This window comes from Eutrigla gurnardus (assembly GCF_963514095.1).
Source record: "Eutrigla gurnardus genome assembly, chromosome: 14".
NCBI classification, from domain to species: Eukaryota; Metazoa; Chordata; class Actinopteri; order Perciformes; family Triglidae; genus Eutrigla; species Eutrigla gurnardus.
In genome coordinates, this window is record NC_139937.1 from 12,046,128 (window position 1) to 12,062,202 (window position 16,075).

The 16,075-nt window shown below is 41.0% G+C and overlaps 1 protein-coding gene across 1 annotated transcript in view; it reads left to right on the forward strand.

Annotated features, from left to right (window-relative positions):
- znf236 (zinc finger protein 236) overlaps window positions 1-15,194 on the forward strand; it is a 36,995-nt gene extending 21,801 nt beyond the window's left edge. Inside the window, exons 21-32 of the mRNA XM_084027854.1 lie at window positions 538-641; window positions 1,062-1,496; window positions 3,276-3,421; window positions 5,525-5,753; window positions 5,845-6,036; window positions 6,778-6,936; window positions 9,303-9,460; window positions 9,615-9,734; window positions 10,169-10,363; window positions 11,537-11,666; window positions 12,026-12,199; window positions 14,026-15,194. Coding sequence (XP_083883980.1) covers window positions 538-641; window positions 1,062-1,496; window positions 3,276-3,421; window positions 5,525-5,753; window positions 5,845-6,036; window positions 6,778-6,936; window positions 9,303-9,460; window positions 9,615-9,734; window positions 10,169-10,363; window positions 11,537-11,666; window positions 12,026-12,199; window positions 14,026-14,147 — 2,164 coding nt within the window. The 3' untranslated portion in view covers window positions 14,148-15,194. The remainder of the gene's footprint in view (window positions 1-537; window positions 642-1,061; window positions 1,497-3,275; window positions 3,422-5,524; window positions 5,754-5,844; window positions 6,037-6,777; window positions 6,937-9,302; window positions 9,461-9,614; window positions 9,735-10,168; window positions 10,364-11,536; window positions 11,667-12,025; window positions 12,200-14,025) is intronic.
- Window positions 15,195-16,075: the final 881 nt, after the last annotated feature.

Genomic DNA, 16,075 nt, shown 5'->3' on the forward strand with positions numbered 1-16,075 from the left:
ACTCCCTAATTAAAGATGAAATGTGCGAGAACACAATTCCTTAAAAAACACACCAGGTCATTTCCTGGTGTGTTTATAACATTCAGGAAAAACTGCTTTGATAGAGTGTGAAACTATTCTTATTTGGGAGAAGAGTTCCATCCATCCATTATCTTATTATTGTAAATAAATAAATAATATATATTTTAAATCTCTCTAGAATTTTCTCCATGTTATTGGACCAGTAAAGTTCAAGCCACGTCTCTTTTGAACTTAACTTTTCTTCTCCCAAACAAGTTAAAAACTCACCAGAGTGCCATGTTTCTTATTAAAATCTCCACATTCGAAGTCGTGCCTTTGCAATTTATTGCAAGCTCATGTTACAACAGCAATGGGATCTGGGAAAGGCATGGAAGAGTGTTCTTGTTTAGTAAGTGTCTTGTTTCCATTATTTCTCTTTAACTGAAGTAGCACTGGCTTTCTGTCTTTTAAATCTCTCCTCTATCCTTGTGCTCCTTCAAATGTGCCTTTTATCGCTGTGTCTGCTTCAATGTCTAGGCACATCCGGATCCACACAGGAGAAAGGCCGTACAAGTGTGACGAGTGTGGGAAGAGTTTTACGGTGAAATCCACCCTGGACTGCCACGTGAAGACACACACAGGTTAGAGTTATATCAGTTTTTCTTACTTTCTTAACAGGCTTCACACTGGTTGTGGGATTTCTGAAACATTGTGGTATTTGGAGACGTGTGTTTATATAATTACCTAAAGGAATTGTTTCACATTTTGGTAAATATGTTATTTGGTTTTCTTGCCTAGAGTTCAATGAGAAGAGTAAAAGTTTAAAGCTTAAAAAAAGAAGCTTCCTGACCTGATTGCACACTCCCTAAGGCCATTTATGTCATTTCAAATCTGTTTGATATTTATAACCATAAGGACAGTAACAGCATAGTAGACAAATTAAATACAAACAACAGCGAGACCTACTGAAAATTTGAGCACAATGAGAGAATAAGCTGGTGTAGCCTGGAGTTATGATGGAGCAACAAGTCATATTCACTCTCCTTTCTGTATCTTTGCAGGTCACAAACTCTTCAGCTGTCACATGTGCAACACCTCCTTCTCCACAAAGGGCAGCTTAAAGGTGCACATGCGCCTCCACACCGGCTCCAAGCCCTTCAAATGTCCATTTTGTGAACTCCGCTTCAGGACTTCGGGTCACCGCAAAACGCACATCCAGTGCCACTTTCGGCAGAGCCTCGACAGCCGCAAATCCAAGCGGTCGGCCTCATCGACAGGTCACAGTCACGACCATGGGACTGGGCAGGCTGTGGGACCGGGCCAGGGGCAGCAGCCAGCAGCTTCAGAGGCTCTTCACCCTGTGGGTCTGCTGCAGACGCCCAACTCTGATCCCAACATTTACCTCCCAGCCAACCAAGTCCTGACAGGGCAGTTTGACCAGAGTCTACTGCAACCAGGACTGGTAGGACAAGCCATCCTGCCTGCCTCCATGTCAGGTAGGGACTATGGATGGGTCACACAGAACAAAAATATAACATGTAATAAATCAAGCAGAGCAGTGGATGATAAGAAATAGTTCAGATTTTACTGCGATTGGTCTTTGATTTTATTACGGTTATAGTGAAAGTTATATTGTACCATTGTCAGCAGGCATTGTTTTGAATTTGATTATTTGAACCAAGACAGTAAAATAGAGGCACTGAGTGTTGTTATCCCAAAGAGTCACTGTGCAGTGTTACAGATGACCGCACAACAACATATTTTATTGCCATTTGGCACCGACTCTCGTCATGATGATTAATTCACAGACGCTCGTGGGTGTAACTGAAATGCCACCGGGATCATCGTTTCTAGTGTCGGTCAGTTGATTGGTGATTGGTTAACAGTTGGCAGCTGCTCAGGACAAGATGAACTGCATCACAATGTGTGATGTGTTCAACACGGGGAGGATGAGGGCTCTTTATCAACACAAGCCCTGATCTCTGTTCACCCCCTCTCCTTCAAATAACACGATACTATTTGATCATTTTCGACACAAACCAATTTTGATGATGTTTGTGCTCGTCTTCACTGAATTCTACAGGCAGATAAAACATCAAGGTATCACAGAAATGTTATCACTTAAAGTATTATCACTCTTTAACAGGCTTTCACACTTTGCACAGGTTTTGCTGTGAGCGCTGTGTGAAATGTTGATAACAGCTTGGCAGAATTACAGATTATGATTCCTATTTGTGACTTACCTGTAAATGGAAAGTCTATTTAAGATTCACTGAAAAGCTTGCATGTGTGAAGGTAGTTTTATTTTGAAATTGGCTCCCTTTCCTCAAGTTTGGGCTCAATAACTGTCTTTCACCAAATTTAAATTACAATTAGTTTTCTCATTTGAAAAATGACTGTAAAAATGTTTATTGTATTGTATATTGTATGGGTTTTACGGAGCAGCTGGGATTCCTTGATGCATCATTATGCACTTTTTCAGTAAAACTGTGTTTTCTGAAGTCTGGCTTTGTGGTTTGCAGGCCATGAAATGACTTGGCTCACACTGTCCCTGGTGCGTAACAGTTGGGGCCAAACAGGTTTTCCAGTCATTGCTCTCTTCTTCAAGCTCACTGCTCCAGTTTTTCAGATTCTCTCTCACTCTCTCTATTCTCTGCATATTTGAGGAGAGTGCACTGTTCACTGCAGGCAAACCTCTTCCAAACAATCCTTTCATCTGACTGCTGAATACATTTCTTTGTTGTCCTTCAATCTTTTGGTGGCGCTTATTCATGAGATATTCAGTACCTTTACTTCAGGATCTCCAGCAGAAGCCATTTGGCCGTATTGGTAGCTCAGAAGCCTAGCGGTGCATATAATGGTCTGTTTGTCATGCCTTTACATCTGGCCTCTGACATAATATGTATAATATATCTACCCCCGGGGTCATCTTCATCATCCCCCCCTCAAATCAACAATAGCCTTTTTTAAATAAGCCCTCGTGCTTCTTTACCTGCCATAACCTCGCTATGTTTTGACTGCAGTAATTAAATTGTTTTTGTCAGATTGTGAAACTGTAATTTTATAGGCTTTAACAGCATGTTATTTATAAAAATATACAAGCTGGAAAAACTGTACTTTATGTCCCTCTGGTGCCTGTAAGGCTAGTTAAGGATGAATATTTGCACAAAATGAGTTGAGTGTAAATGTGAAATATCTAAATATTTGTGTGTGTGTGTGTGTGTGTGTGTGTGTGTGTGTGTGCGTGTGTGTGTGTGTGTGTGTGTGTGTTGCAGCTGCTGGAGACCTGACTGTGTCCCTCCCAGATGGCCTGACCACACTGGATGGCATCCACCTGCAGTTGACGCCGGCTAACCTGGTGTGCCCCAATGTCCAGATCTCTGGCATCGATACCAGCAACATCAACAACATCACACTTCAGGTAACATGCCCTCTCTACGGAACATTGTGTTCTTCTGCATGTGTGTCATCGCGTTGACCTTAAAGGGATAGTTCAGATTTTTCCAGTGGGTATGTGTGTGGTACTCATCCATAGTCAGGGTATTACCTACAGCAGATGGCGGTCGGCACGCTCCTAGATTGGAGAAGCAGTCAGGAGGATCGGCATGGGAGCAAAGCAATGTACAGCTGTGGACGGGAGCCGCAGCAAAACATATTGAAGCCTCCTTAAATAAAGGCTCACCTAAAACGATCTCTGTTAGCTTAAGTTTACAATATATTTACAATATTTAACTTCTACGCCACTGCTGTTCTTGGTGTTTTAAAGGGTTAGTTTGATTGCACTAAAGTCTCACAATAACCCAAACACGCTAACCAAGGGAGTGGAAGTCCAGCAGCTCCTTTGTTCTGCAAGGTAAAATGACTGTTCATGTAAAAGGAGTCTGGTTGTAAGAGAGCATAGATCACGGCTCCAGTTTCCCATCAGAAAAGGCTGTCTGAAAGCAAGGAAAAGCAGCTGTCTGTGTCACTACTCCTGTAAGCTTCCAAACTGCGACCACCATTTATTGCAAGGCACTGATGGAAAAATTCAGTGTTAACCTCATCTAACCCCACTTAAAAAAATCAGAAATGTCCCTTCAATATAGTTGCCTATCCTGAGACCCCAAAGATAGGGAGGATTCCATGACCCAGAAAAAATGTTGTTTCAGACGCAGCGTTTCCTGCATTCTGGTGATTTTTAAAGAATTAAAATCACAAAATAATAAGTACAGTTTCATTCTTTTTAAAAGGTAACAAACTGATGTTTTCCACCCAATAGTCAGAATTACTGTGCTAATGGTTTTCAGAAATGGACATTTGAACACACTTGGAGTGTAAGTAGAGGGGTTTTATTTCAGCGTGGATAAATACTTTTTTTTGCAAACATGCCTGCAGAAGAGAACTGACACTTATTAGCTGTCAAACTGAATGTGACTGCAGGCTTTAGACTAACCTAGTCCCAAGTCCAAGTTTATTGCAATAATTGGGAAAAGGAATAACATCTCCAGGTATGTTAGACTGCTCTTGTAAAAAATGTGGGCAGTTTAAGGACTTGTTCATAACATCAGAGAACCTGAAAGGAAGGTTTTGTTTTGCGAACAACATGAAAACTGGTTTATGTTGGTTAATATTTATCAAGAAAGATTGTAGAAGTCAAAAATATTTTAGATACATTCATATTCTGTGAATACATTTTGCCAAATTATTGTTACTATGGTCTTGAATTAATAAAATATCTGGTTTTTATTCAGGCTTTTATTCTGAGTTTTAATTTTGAGTGCTGAATCTATTTTTATTGCAAGCCTTCTGAGTCAATAAGAAGTCTTTGTGAATGAAATCACGTTAACCTGTTCTCTCAATAACATCACTGACCTTTACGTCTGGGCCTTTCTTCATTTTCATCAATTATTTGAGCAGGAGTCAATTTCAGCAATCGACTTTCTAATTATTCTTGCGCGTCATTTTGTCCGAACTATTTCACTTGTTTAATTAAACAGATGTGTGTTGGGTTCGTTGATGTATCCCCAGCTTTATTATGGGTGGAGTGGTTCTTAGCCGAGGGCATACAATTTAAAATCACCATATCAAATTGCCTAATGGTTTAGTCGTTAGGATATTTGTTTGTGACCGAGAGATATGTACGTCAATGTATTCAGTACAGCAAGGATGTGGTTAGACTTTAATTATTGCTCTTTATTGCAGCTGTATTGCCTTAGTGGCGCTCTACTTGTTTGTCCAGGGCATCTTTTCACCTTTAAGCGAGCATAGATGCACTAAACCAAATCCTATAATTCCATTTGAGCCCCAGAACAAGATTCAACAGAGCTGCTATATGGCAATTTTTTTATGATTGTGGAATCTGTTCATATAGTGTTGTTACTTGTGTCTTCCATAAAAAGTCATAATAAGTTTTAAGTGTCATACATTACCTGCCAAGACAGATTTAAAGTAGCCTCCTAAGGGGAAAAAATCAAGAATTTAAATAGTGGAAGTAAATGTGACTTCACCCTTCCTCTTTCATCTGAAGTAGCCCTGTCTCTTCCAGATCGACCACGCACTCTTCCAGCAGACCTTGCAAGGCGGTCTCCTCTCTCAACCCTTGAGCGTCGACACTGGCCTGGTCTCCCATTCTGGCGGCCAGCTCATGTCCACCACTGACCCCTCAGTGTCTGCCAATGTGGTCATCCACCCGCTGACCAGCCTGGCCCTGCAGTCATCCACGATCACACCTGCTCAGGTCACAATGGCCGGCCTCTCTGAGCAGGATGCTACAGGTATGTGTGACAACCTCGGCAGAGAACCAAATCAGGACCCTCTCTGTCATGAGCTGGATAACTGATCCATGCTTTCCTCTGGATTCTGCAGGTTCTCAGGACCTAAGTCACGTCATAGGTAGCTCCGGGCTGGTAGCCGGAGGCCCCGGCGGTCAGGAGATCACACTGACTATCAACAATTCCAGCCTGACTCAAGCCCTCGCTCAGGTTCAGGCCCAGGCCTCGGCGTCCGGCTCCAGCAATGCAGTAGGAAACCCTCAGGAGATCACCCTCACCATATCAGGTATGGACCACATACACTAAAAACATACAAATGCATAGCTATATGCTGTGTACAGTAACTTTGTCTTTTCACAAGAATAGATTTTTTTACAGAAAAAGACTATCAATAACAAACCAACGGATGATATCAAAATCCCCTCAAGGCAACGGTTTTATTGATTTCCTCACACGTTTGCAGGAAGACGAAAAAGACAAAAACTCATAGTTCTTCGATTCATTCTGAAGATGCTTCACAAATCAAGATGAAAAGCCACAGTACTAGAGGTTATGAGTGATTTCCTCTCCAACACAAAGCCAGCTGGTTGTATATCCTCTGTAGATATATGTTGTTGTATGCAGTGTAGAGGTAAGAGCCTATCTGAGCCTCCTCGAGGCATGATGGATCATGCTCTGCCTACATGGCTGAAGTGTCTTTCCTCCAGCAGACCAAATCCTTTAAGATGAAGGAGATAGTAAGCTATTGTTATATCCAACCTTTATATTTTGTTTTCCTTTGACTTGAAGCGGCATCAAGACATTCAGTGGATTTCTTTTGCTGTTATATGTTTATAAAGTTATTTATATATTTTTTCTTTAACTAGAGACAGTGGGAAATAAGCGAAGATGGATCACAGTGCATCGGTTCCAAGCAAAAATGTCATCATTTTCAGTCCCAGTTATCCAAATGTGTTTATATCTTACAATCCCTAGATGTACGGCAAAACAACACTTCCTCAAATTGATTTTCTCCATACTCTTGCAGGTCAGGATCTGCTCCCCCAGCATAGCCACTCTAATGGGACTGAGATGAATGGCAGCATCAGGCTGTCATCGCCACTCAACAGCCAGCCTACCAGCGCAACCCTGACCATCACCAATGACCACCTCCTACCTCAGAGCCCCGCCAACACTGGAATGACAGGTTAGGACGGCTGTGATATGTGTTTGTTTTGTATCTCGTGAAACAGCTGTTGTGTTTGCAGACTTAACTTAACTTACAGAGCTGCCCTTGATTTAGACGGTGAAAGTCTCTTTTATGGACTTGGTTTTCCAATGAAAATGTAATTAAACATTCATCACTTTGTGAGGAGGAGTAACACTGAGATGAAAATCAAACACCTTTTGGCAAAACTGTTATAAAAAAATTGTTTCAATTTGCTTTTTATTATTCTTTGCACAGTTCGCTGCCGCTCACTATGCTGCTTGTTTCCACACACAATAACTACTTCATTTCAGAGAATAATATCCCACCTTGTCTGTTTGCCAGACATCTGTTTCAGTCTTCAGTCAGATCAGACTCTATGATAAGGTAACCAGATGTGATCAGTTTGTGACATCTCACTTCCTTATTTATTGAGTTCATTTGGGTGTCACTTGTACCTGGATAAGCCATTCTACAATATAATATTAATGCTGTCTTCCCTTCCCTTAAGATGATGAACTGTATCTCTTTAAATCCACGGCTATAAAGAAACCATCCTCTCTCTTTCAGCCAACTTTGCACAGCTTCGCTTTATAAGTTTTTATGAATGCAGACTAAAGGGCATCTTTGACCTGCATCAGGCCATCATTAGTGACCTGCTCCACTCACTCATGACACCACTTAAGTGAGGGCCACCACTTTCAAGCCAACAAAGTAGGAGCTGCCCAGCTGGCTGTTGCACAAATGTTCCCCACAAAAACCCATTTGAGCAGAGCTGATTTTATCGCCAGCCTTTTAATGGAATGAGCATGCACATCAAGTGGGAGGTCCTCGTGTGTGTGTGGCTGTAAGCTCCCAGGATATAAAGAATGAGACGCCGCAGAGGCCCATCTCACCTCTCGCTGCTTTAGACAACAAACAGTGGATCACTTTGGCAGAAGGGCAGAACTCTTCCTATCTAAATGGACACAAAGCCGTTTCTGTGTGTCAGTGATGATGGCGAAGAGCAGAGCAGTAATCTGTTATTACTTCAAATAACAAAGGATACATGAAAGTGAATCTATGTTTGTAGTTCAGGAGAGAAGCATGAATGCCACCATGTGAGAGCAACTTTAGCTTGAAGTCATTTAAAGGTTCAAAAGGTTAATAGATCTCAGGATAAAACTGGAGCTTTGATGGAGAGGCTCAGACAGTATTTCAACCAATGCAATGGTCATGAAATTGTATTTGGGAAGCTGAAATAAAGGCCACACTTCAGTCAGTCAGTCAGTTTTTAGCTCAGAAACATCGTCGTATGAAAGAGAATAATCTCTTGAGGGCATAATAGCCTAGAAATGACACCCTGATGCATGTCAGCTTTTAGAGCTATAACATCAATATTTCATGCAAATGTATAATCAGGAAGATTTACGTTTGAGTTTGAAAAATGTGATGCAGTTACCACTTAATAAGCATGCAGACCAACCAATGATGAGAAAGTAAAGGGCTCGTGTGCGGCGAAGTGAGCAAATATGATTTGCTTTCTCACATGGCTTCCTGTTTACTGGCTCGCTTGTCACCGAGAAGCTTAATCAAATTTCCAGTCCCTCATCGCTCTCTTCATTACCGTCCCCCTCTCAACTCAAGTGGAAAACATTCCAACAGCTTCACGCCGACACCGAGAGCATCTTTGCTTTTGTTGATTAGGCTGAAGCGTTCCAGTCGCTCTGTATGTTAATATGGTTCAACCTGCACTTTGTCTGATAACCTGCACGGGGCCCGTATTGGCCTTTTTTTTATTGAAATCAAATATCGTCTAGGGTTATTCACTGCTAATATAATGGAGTTTTCTCCACGACAAAATCAAATGAAATCGTTATTATTTTTTAGTCAGGGAACAAAGCACCAAAAGGTTCTGGGTAGTCGGATGGTTGCACTCACATGTTTTATGGTTATCACAACAATCCATGTGCAACTCAAGTTCAACTCAATCAAAAACAGGGATGTGAATATGACTTGAGTTATTTTGGGTATTATTGTACATCGTCCTTTTCTGAATTTTTTTTTACGAACACACATTTAATAACGGTGTCTTCTCCTTCTTATTTCACTACTGCTTGTGGTATTTAAAACTGATCGGCAAGCTTCACAATAAAAACCGCCCCGTGGTCCATCGAATGCTTTTAATGTGAAGGAGCAGCAGTAGTATGTCCAGCTAGCATTGGCAGTAAAGCTGATATTTATGTGATAAAATTACAGCAACCCTGAATTATGTGCTAAATTGTTTCCTATGAATCCCTCATGCATAAGTAGGCAATTTGAACTGTATTACAGTTATGGACTATATTTATCCTACTCTAACTCTAACCTTGTGGTCTCCCTGTCAGTCTCCAGCCTGCCACCTAGTACCACCCTATCACATACGGCTGTGTCCCAGGGCCTAGTGATGTCACCAGGATGCGTGGCCAGCGAGGACAGCGTTACACTGACACTGGCAGACGCTCAGGGTATGCTGGATGGCGTCACTCTAAACCTCAACACGCAGGTAAAAAAAAAAGACACATCCAAATGTGTTGCACAATAAAGAGGCCAATATATGGCATTATGACCTATTAACAAAATGTAATTCTCAACAATATGTGACTCCAGGCATCATGTAGTTTGTCAGCTGCCCTACCAGAGTATCTGTTAATCTTTAGGGTCAGACGTTCCCTGCAGTGCTGAATGACCCAGGACAGCCAGTCAGCTCAGGCCAGCAGGTCATACTGGTCAGCCACCATTCCCAGTCCACAAACGGAGCATCCGACAATGGATACAGCGTGAGTGTGTTTGTCTCGTATGTGTGGTGTGCTATCAGATGTCCAGGCGAGGAACTGTCAAACAAAGGTGATGAATTGAGTAATGAAATGCTTAAAATGGCAGCACAATAATCCACTGTGATGGATTACCTATCTCAAGCCAATCAGCGTCTCCCAGGTGATTGTTATTACTAAAATTAATGGAGGCTGCCTGGAAAAAAAAAAAACCACATTCATCATTCTTGAAAAAAGTTGTCTTTTTATGGAAATATGCAACATGATTTTATGACTTTAAGACAGTATTTAGTGAGATGAAACTACCATTGTGTAAACACCATCATAAAAATGTGCATTATTAATATTATTATTATTATTATTATTATTATTATTATTCACAATGCTTGTGTAGCTTTTGTGGGTAGTTGTAAACATGTTTAATCCTTTGTGCGATCCAGATTGCTGACGATGGCCATAAGGGCAGGAAGGACGGTCAGACGGAGGCTGATAATCGGAACCAGTGTTATTACTGTAATCAGGTGTGCCAGAACGCCAACACACTGCGACACCACTGTAGACAAGTTCACGGCAAGGACCGCTGTCACGTCTGCACTCTCTGCAACAAGGCCTTTAAACGCGCTACGCACCTGAAGGTGAGAACCTGTGTAAAACGGCTTTACATTCAAGCTGCTGGTGGCTTATACTTAATGATGGTATCCATATCTATAGACAAAGAGTTTTTTTTATTTAAGAATACAGCGTTGTTTATGAATGTATAAAAAATCCACAGGTACAATAGAGTAAATCATCTCCTGATGCAACTCGGGCTGGGAAAAAGAAAGTGCTGTCTCACTATTTGAGTATTTCATGAATCAACAACACAAAGCACTTAAAGTGAGAGGTGGTTTGCAGCCTAACTAAGAAGAGGAGCATGTGTGCTTCTCTTTTCCGACAGTCCTCTTTGTGGTTGAGACAAATAAATGGCCGTGCTCTCAGACCAGCAGGAGGTGAGGAAATGGCTTTATACACAAGCTCTTTCCCCATCATGTGTTAGATGTCTAAGCAAAGGCCATTGTGCCATGGGCTTCTGCTTCTATAAATGTGCCTCAATATACTGAGCAGTAATTGTCTTTCACAGAAGTAACAGCGCTGAGATTAGGTGGGTGTCACAGTGAGTGACCAAGCTTCCTCCTCTCCAGTCCCCAGGCTGCTCATTAGTCTGCAGCGAGAGCTTAGATGCTGTTTTTAGATTTCAAAAAGGCCTCGTGGTGAGAAAGATACATTGGTAATATTGTTATTTTTATTTTTTGTTGGCCTGATGAAAATTATCGTGACATTCATCAACCGTGACTTTATAATTTGGGAACACAGTAATTGTTAATGATAAAGTTTTAATTGCAGGCACGGACTAGGCTAGATAGGTTGGGGAAGTCAGTAAGACAGCAAGATAAAGGATGGGGATTTGGTGCATCGGCCCACTTTGTATCGCATAGAAAATGAAAACCACATGATTAACATGAAAACCAAACAATTTAACAAAAACAATAATCAAAGATAAATTAGCTTTCTGTCAATTTCTTGTCAATTATTCAATTATTGATTCCACCTTTACAACCCGATATGACAGTGTATAACGATTGTACTCGTTCTAAACTGATGATACAAATAAAATGTGTCAAGTAACCATTCAGTGTACATAAAAGTGTGTATGATAATATTTAGATAATGATGTAGTATCATGTAACATCACCTTCAAAGGGATCGAGTGCAGAAACTGAGGTACGTCGACTGGAAAGGGTAAAATTAATTTTTGGATCTTTCTGCAGGAACATGAACGAGTGCACCAGCCGGGGCCGTCCCGCAGCTCCCAGAAACCTCGAGTGTTCAACTGCTCCTCCTGTGTGAAGGCCTTCGCCAAGCGCAGCCAGCTGGAGAGACACAACCGGACACACACGGGTAAGTGATGCACAGGGATAGAACATAAAATGTAAATGTATCTTTATAAGGCTTGTCTTACAATATCTTTGGAGCACCCAAGTGGAGTGAGTACTCTTTGCCACCTACTGAACAATTTTTTTTACCCTGCGAATGTATCCACACACACACACACACACACACACACACACACACACACACACACACACACACACACACACACACACACACACACACAAAAAAAACAGTTCCGGCTCAGGATTTTTTCTTTTGCTTCAACCCCTGCTATTTTCACGAATCATGCCAAAATACAACACTCTAACGATGATGATACTAAATGCAACGACGCTGACTTGTAAACCCTCCGTGTGTTTGTGCAGGCGAGCGGCCCTTCAAGTGCAGCCAGTGCGACAAGGCTTTCAACCAGAAGAGCGCTCTGCAGGTCCACATGGTAAAACACACTGGAAAGAAGCCCTTCAAGTGTGAGGTGTGCAGCATCAGGTTCACCCAGAAGAGCAACATGAAGCACCACATGAAGAGATCCCACGGCTACGGTGAGCAGCCGACAGGCATCGCACCAGCGCACACACTGACCCGACTGGAAACACTCGGGCGTACAGCCGGCTGTTCATGCAGCTGGGCAACAGTAGTCAGTGATCATCTCTCTTGTGTCTCTGTTAACTTAGTTCACCTCCAGGGAAACACGGTGGATACGCGTTTAATAATGAAGTGTCGTTTTCCACCTTGATGCGTTGGTGTGTTTATGGTTGTTCAGACTGCCAGCTAAAATCAGGTTTTTTCGGCATATCCAGATTGTTACAGATTGATTTTCGAAAGTCTAGACAGCAAAAAATAAATTAAATGTAAATCAGATCCAAACAACATCTGGAGTTGGTTTGAAATGCGATCAGATTTCGACAGATGCATCTCAGTCTGGATGCGCTGACCGCTCAGTCAGATTTGTTGAAGTGTGAAAGTCTGAACTAAATCCATGCTGTGAGTAGCAGAGCGATGATATAAGAGATGCAGAAAATAAAGATGCTTCCCCCTCGCAATGTATTGCACTTGACAGTGTGATCATTTTCGAGGCCTCACCAGCGTAGCTACTTACTTACTGAAGCGTACGTCATTACCACGGCAACGCAGGCAGATTGGTTGGTGAATCTGGAGACACAAATCTGATTTGATCTGTCTTAAAGACCTGATTTGAGAAACAAATGGGATTTGCTTTCAGTCTGAATGTCCCTCTCATGTCCACATTAAAGAACAGACACTATTTGCAAAGCACTGTACATTAAAACATGTGCCTGAGCTTTTTTGACGGATGAGAGGCAGTGTCGGCCTTCCCTCGTGGAATGTCAACTACCTCTGCATCTGTTGCTTTTCACTCGATGACCCTTCTCATTATCTGCTGAGAATGAGCCTCCTGCCAATGCTAATGTGCATATTGTAGAGCAGGAAAACCACGATGGACGTGCACCGACTCGAAAATCGACATTGTCAGAACAGCATCCTCTCTGGTTAAGATTTAGGTCATAACCCTCCTTTGGTTAAACCTAAACTCCATTCAAACAGCCACCGTGGAGCTTGGCAGGGACCTGTTTGGGATTATTTGAGAAAAATGCCGACAGATCTTTTTCAACACTTGGTTGGTTGAAGTTTGAACTTTGGATTCTGTGGTGTCACTGGGAATAAGGCCCAGTTTAGTCATGTCAAAACCATAGTCATATTTCCATATGTTTCAGAAATGTGTAAAATATTTTTCAACATCTGGGAAAATCATTCAGTTTTAAATATGACTCCATGTGTTTACATGGAGCTCACAGTTAAAGTTTTTTGGTGGAACATCATTCATCATCAACATCATCATTATTTCTCCTTAGAAGGTTAACTCTCCAATATATTACTCTACACTATCGGCTCTTTATAGGCAGTCATCCAAGTTGATATTTAATTTGCCTACGTTTTTGCTCTTCCATTTATTTTGCTTTCGACAAATACTTGAGGATTCAAGGCCTTGCTACTGAATGAATATGTGTTTCAGATATCGAGAGCAAACGTAGAGGGGGATAATGAAATGATTCCCGCTGTAAAAGTCAATCCAGTGTGCGGCCTGCAGCAGGAGGAGAAAGTCTGAACCTCTCAGCCTGTGACTTGTTGGTGATCTGTCTCATCTTATATAGTTTGGGTAATAGACGAATGGTCTTATTTGCGTGACAGCCACTGGCAAATTGAAAACAGAAACAGAGCTGCTGCTGCTGCAGCGCTGTAACTACATTTTTATGGGCTTTCCTTCTGGTTTACTTAGAATTGTTATTACCTATCTCAAGCTGAACTTCATGCCTTCCCATTCTTAATTCCTTCATCTCTCTCCCTGCAGGTCAGATCCAAGATGTGTCCCTGAGCCAAGAACAATCAGCGTCCCAGGTCGAGGTAACAGCTGAACTCGACCTGGAAGTGGTTCCTGAATCATCCGCAGACTGGCACAACGTCTTCCCCTGACCACACGTCGCTGTGTCAGACAGCGCTATACAGTGTACTGAGCACAGTTTAACAACTAAACAGCAGCGCTTTGCCGGACATTTTCCTTGTCTCAAAAGGCTCATTTGGTTATAAAAAGATCGAAGACTGTTTAGGTTTACTCCACTGTATACTGAGGGCTTTGACCCTAGTAGCAGCCCCCTGCTGTTCATCCGAATTAGCAGTGATGTAAGGGGAGTCTGGTTCCCTGTGATTGGCTTAATGACTTTTATCTATTTTGAGACTGTCTGATTGTCATCAATATGATAACCTCAAGAGAGGTTTGGCTCAATAACACAGCCATCCCAGAAAATTCTCTAGTCATGTCCAGGAGGTGCAGGTCCCTGTTATGCTGACCCTTTCGGAAAGGGAGGAAAACCGTATGCCACGAAAAAGCTCCGCAGAGTTGAGTCTGTTGTTCATTCACTCTTCTTGTGATCACGGGGCGTACACGGAGCTTCAGACAACTGTACTGCTCTCGTGGCTTCAATCGTGATAGCATAGAAAGCTTTTTTTCATGGGTCTAACAGAAATGTCACTTTTTTTTTATTTTTTATTATTATTATTTTTTGTACACATTTGTAAATATTTCATCTTGAAGTGAGATGTCATCTGCAGTTTGTTACATGTTGGTTTTAGTCAAAAAACAGTGCCCAAAGTGGTGTACCAAACAGGGAGGGAGGAAATGGCAGCGAGCCGTAAGGACATTTGTTCCCTGGATTTGATGCTGTGAACATGTCAGCGTTTTGTTTTCTTTTACTGTCATATCATTTAGACTCACAGCAATGACATTTTAATTTACTGTACTTCATTCTGTATATAGTGTACTTAGATTGCATATATTTTTCTGATGAATCACCACGACGTGGATTGGTTGGAAATATGTCATTTGAACATAATATTTGTAATTTGTAATGAAGTAAAGCCAATGTACAGACGATGAGGTTTTTTTTTTTGTTTTTGTTTTTTGCAGTTGTATTTTCTATTGTCCATATTAAATTAAGAAGATTAAAATACTTTTTCTACAAATTCAAACCTGCATTTGTTTTGACTGGATCTTCAATTCCTAACGAAGAAATAGTTTAATATTTATAAAAGATATGAGATAGTAGATATAAATCTCAAGTCTGTGTGTTAAAGGTGAAAAAGTCATAGTATAGGATGTCAAAACATGTTTGAAATCACAGTGATCATAGTAATAGTAGTATGGGGGGGGGAGTCACAGTAAAGTATGTTTACAAATAAAGAAAAAAACTCATAGCGTAGTATGCCAAAAATATGACGGCGTATTAGGGCCACTGTAGGGGGGGAAGCCGAGAGTTGGTCAATGTACTGAGAAAAATAACCTTTATAAAGTAGCAGGTTTTATACTTTATCATGATGCTAACAACCAGCATTCATACTAGCAACTCGCTACCCAAGTGTCCTTAGACAAGATACTCAACCCCCAATTCTTTTTCCACTTTTTTAGACATACATTTTTTTTTTAATTTGACTGGCTTTTGTCGACTGACTTTTTTTCTGTGAAATTTCGACATACTATACATTTAATTTTTTTTCATTTGACTGGCTTTTTATGACTTTTTAATAACTTTTTACCACGTTTTATGAATTTTGTCGACTGACTTTTTCTGTGAAATTTCGACATACTATTCTATAATACTATATACTATAATTGACTGGCTTTTTATGACAGTTTTGGACTTTAGGACTTTTTAATCATTTTTTACAATATTTTATGAATTTTTGACTTATTATTTTTCCTCAAAAATTTGACCATGGCTTTTTATGACTGTTTTGGACTCACCACACTCAGACTTGGCGCATTTAAGCGATATCAGCATTTTTATGACTTTTTAATCATTTAAAATATTTTTTTATGAATACATTTCGACTGACTTTTTCGTGGA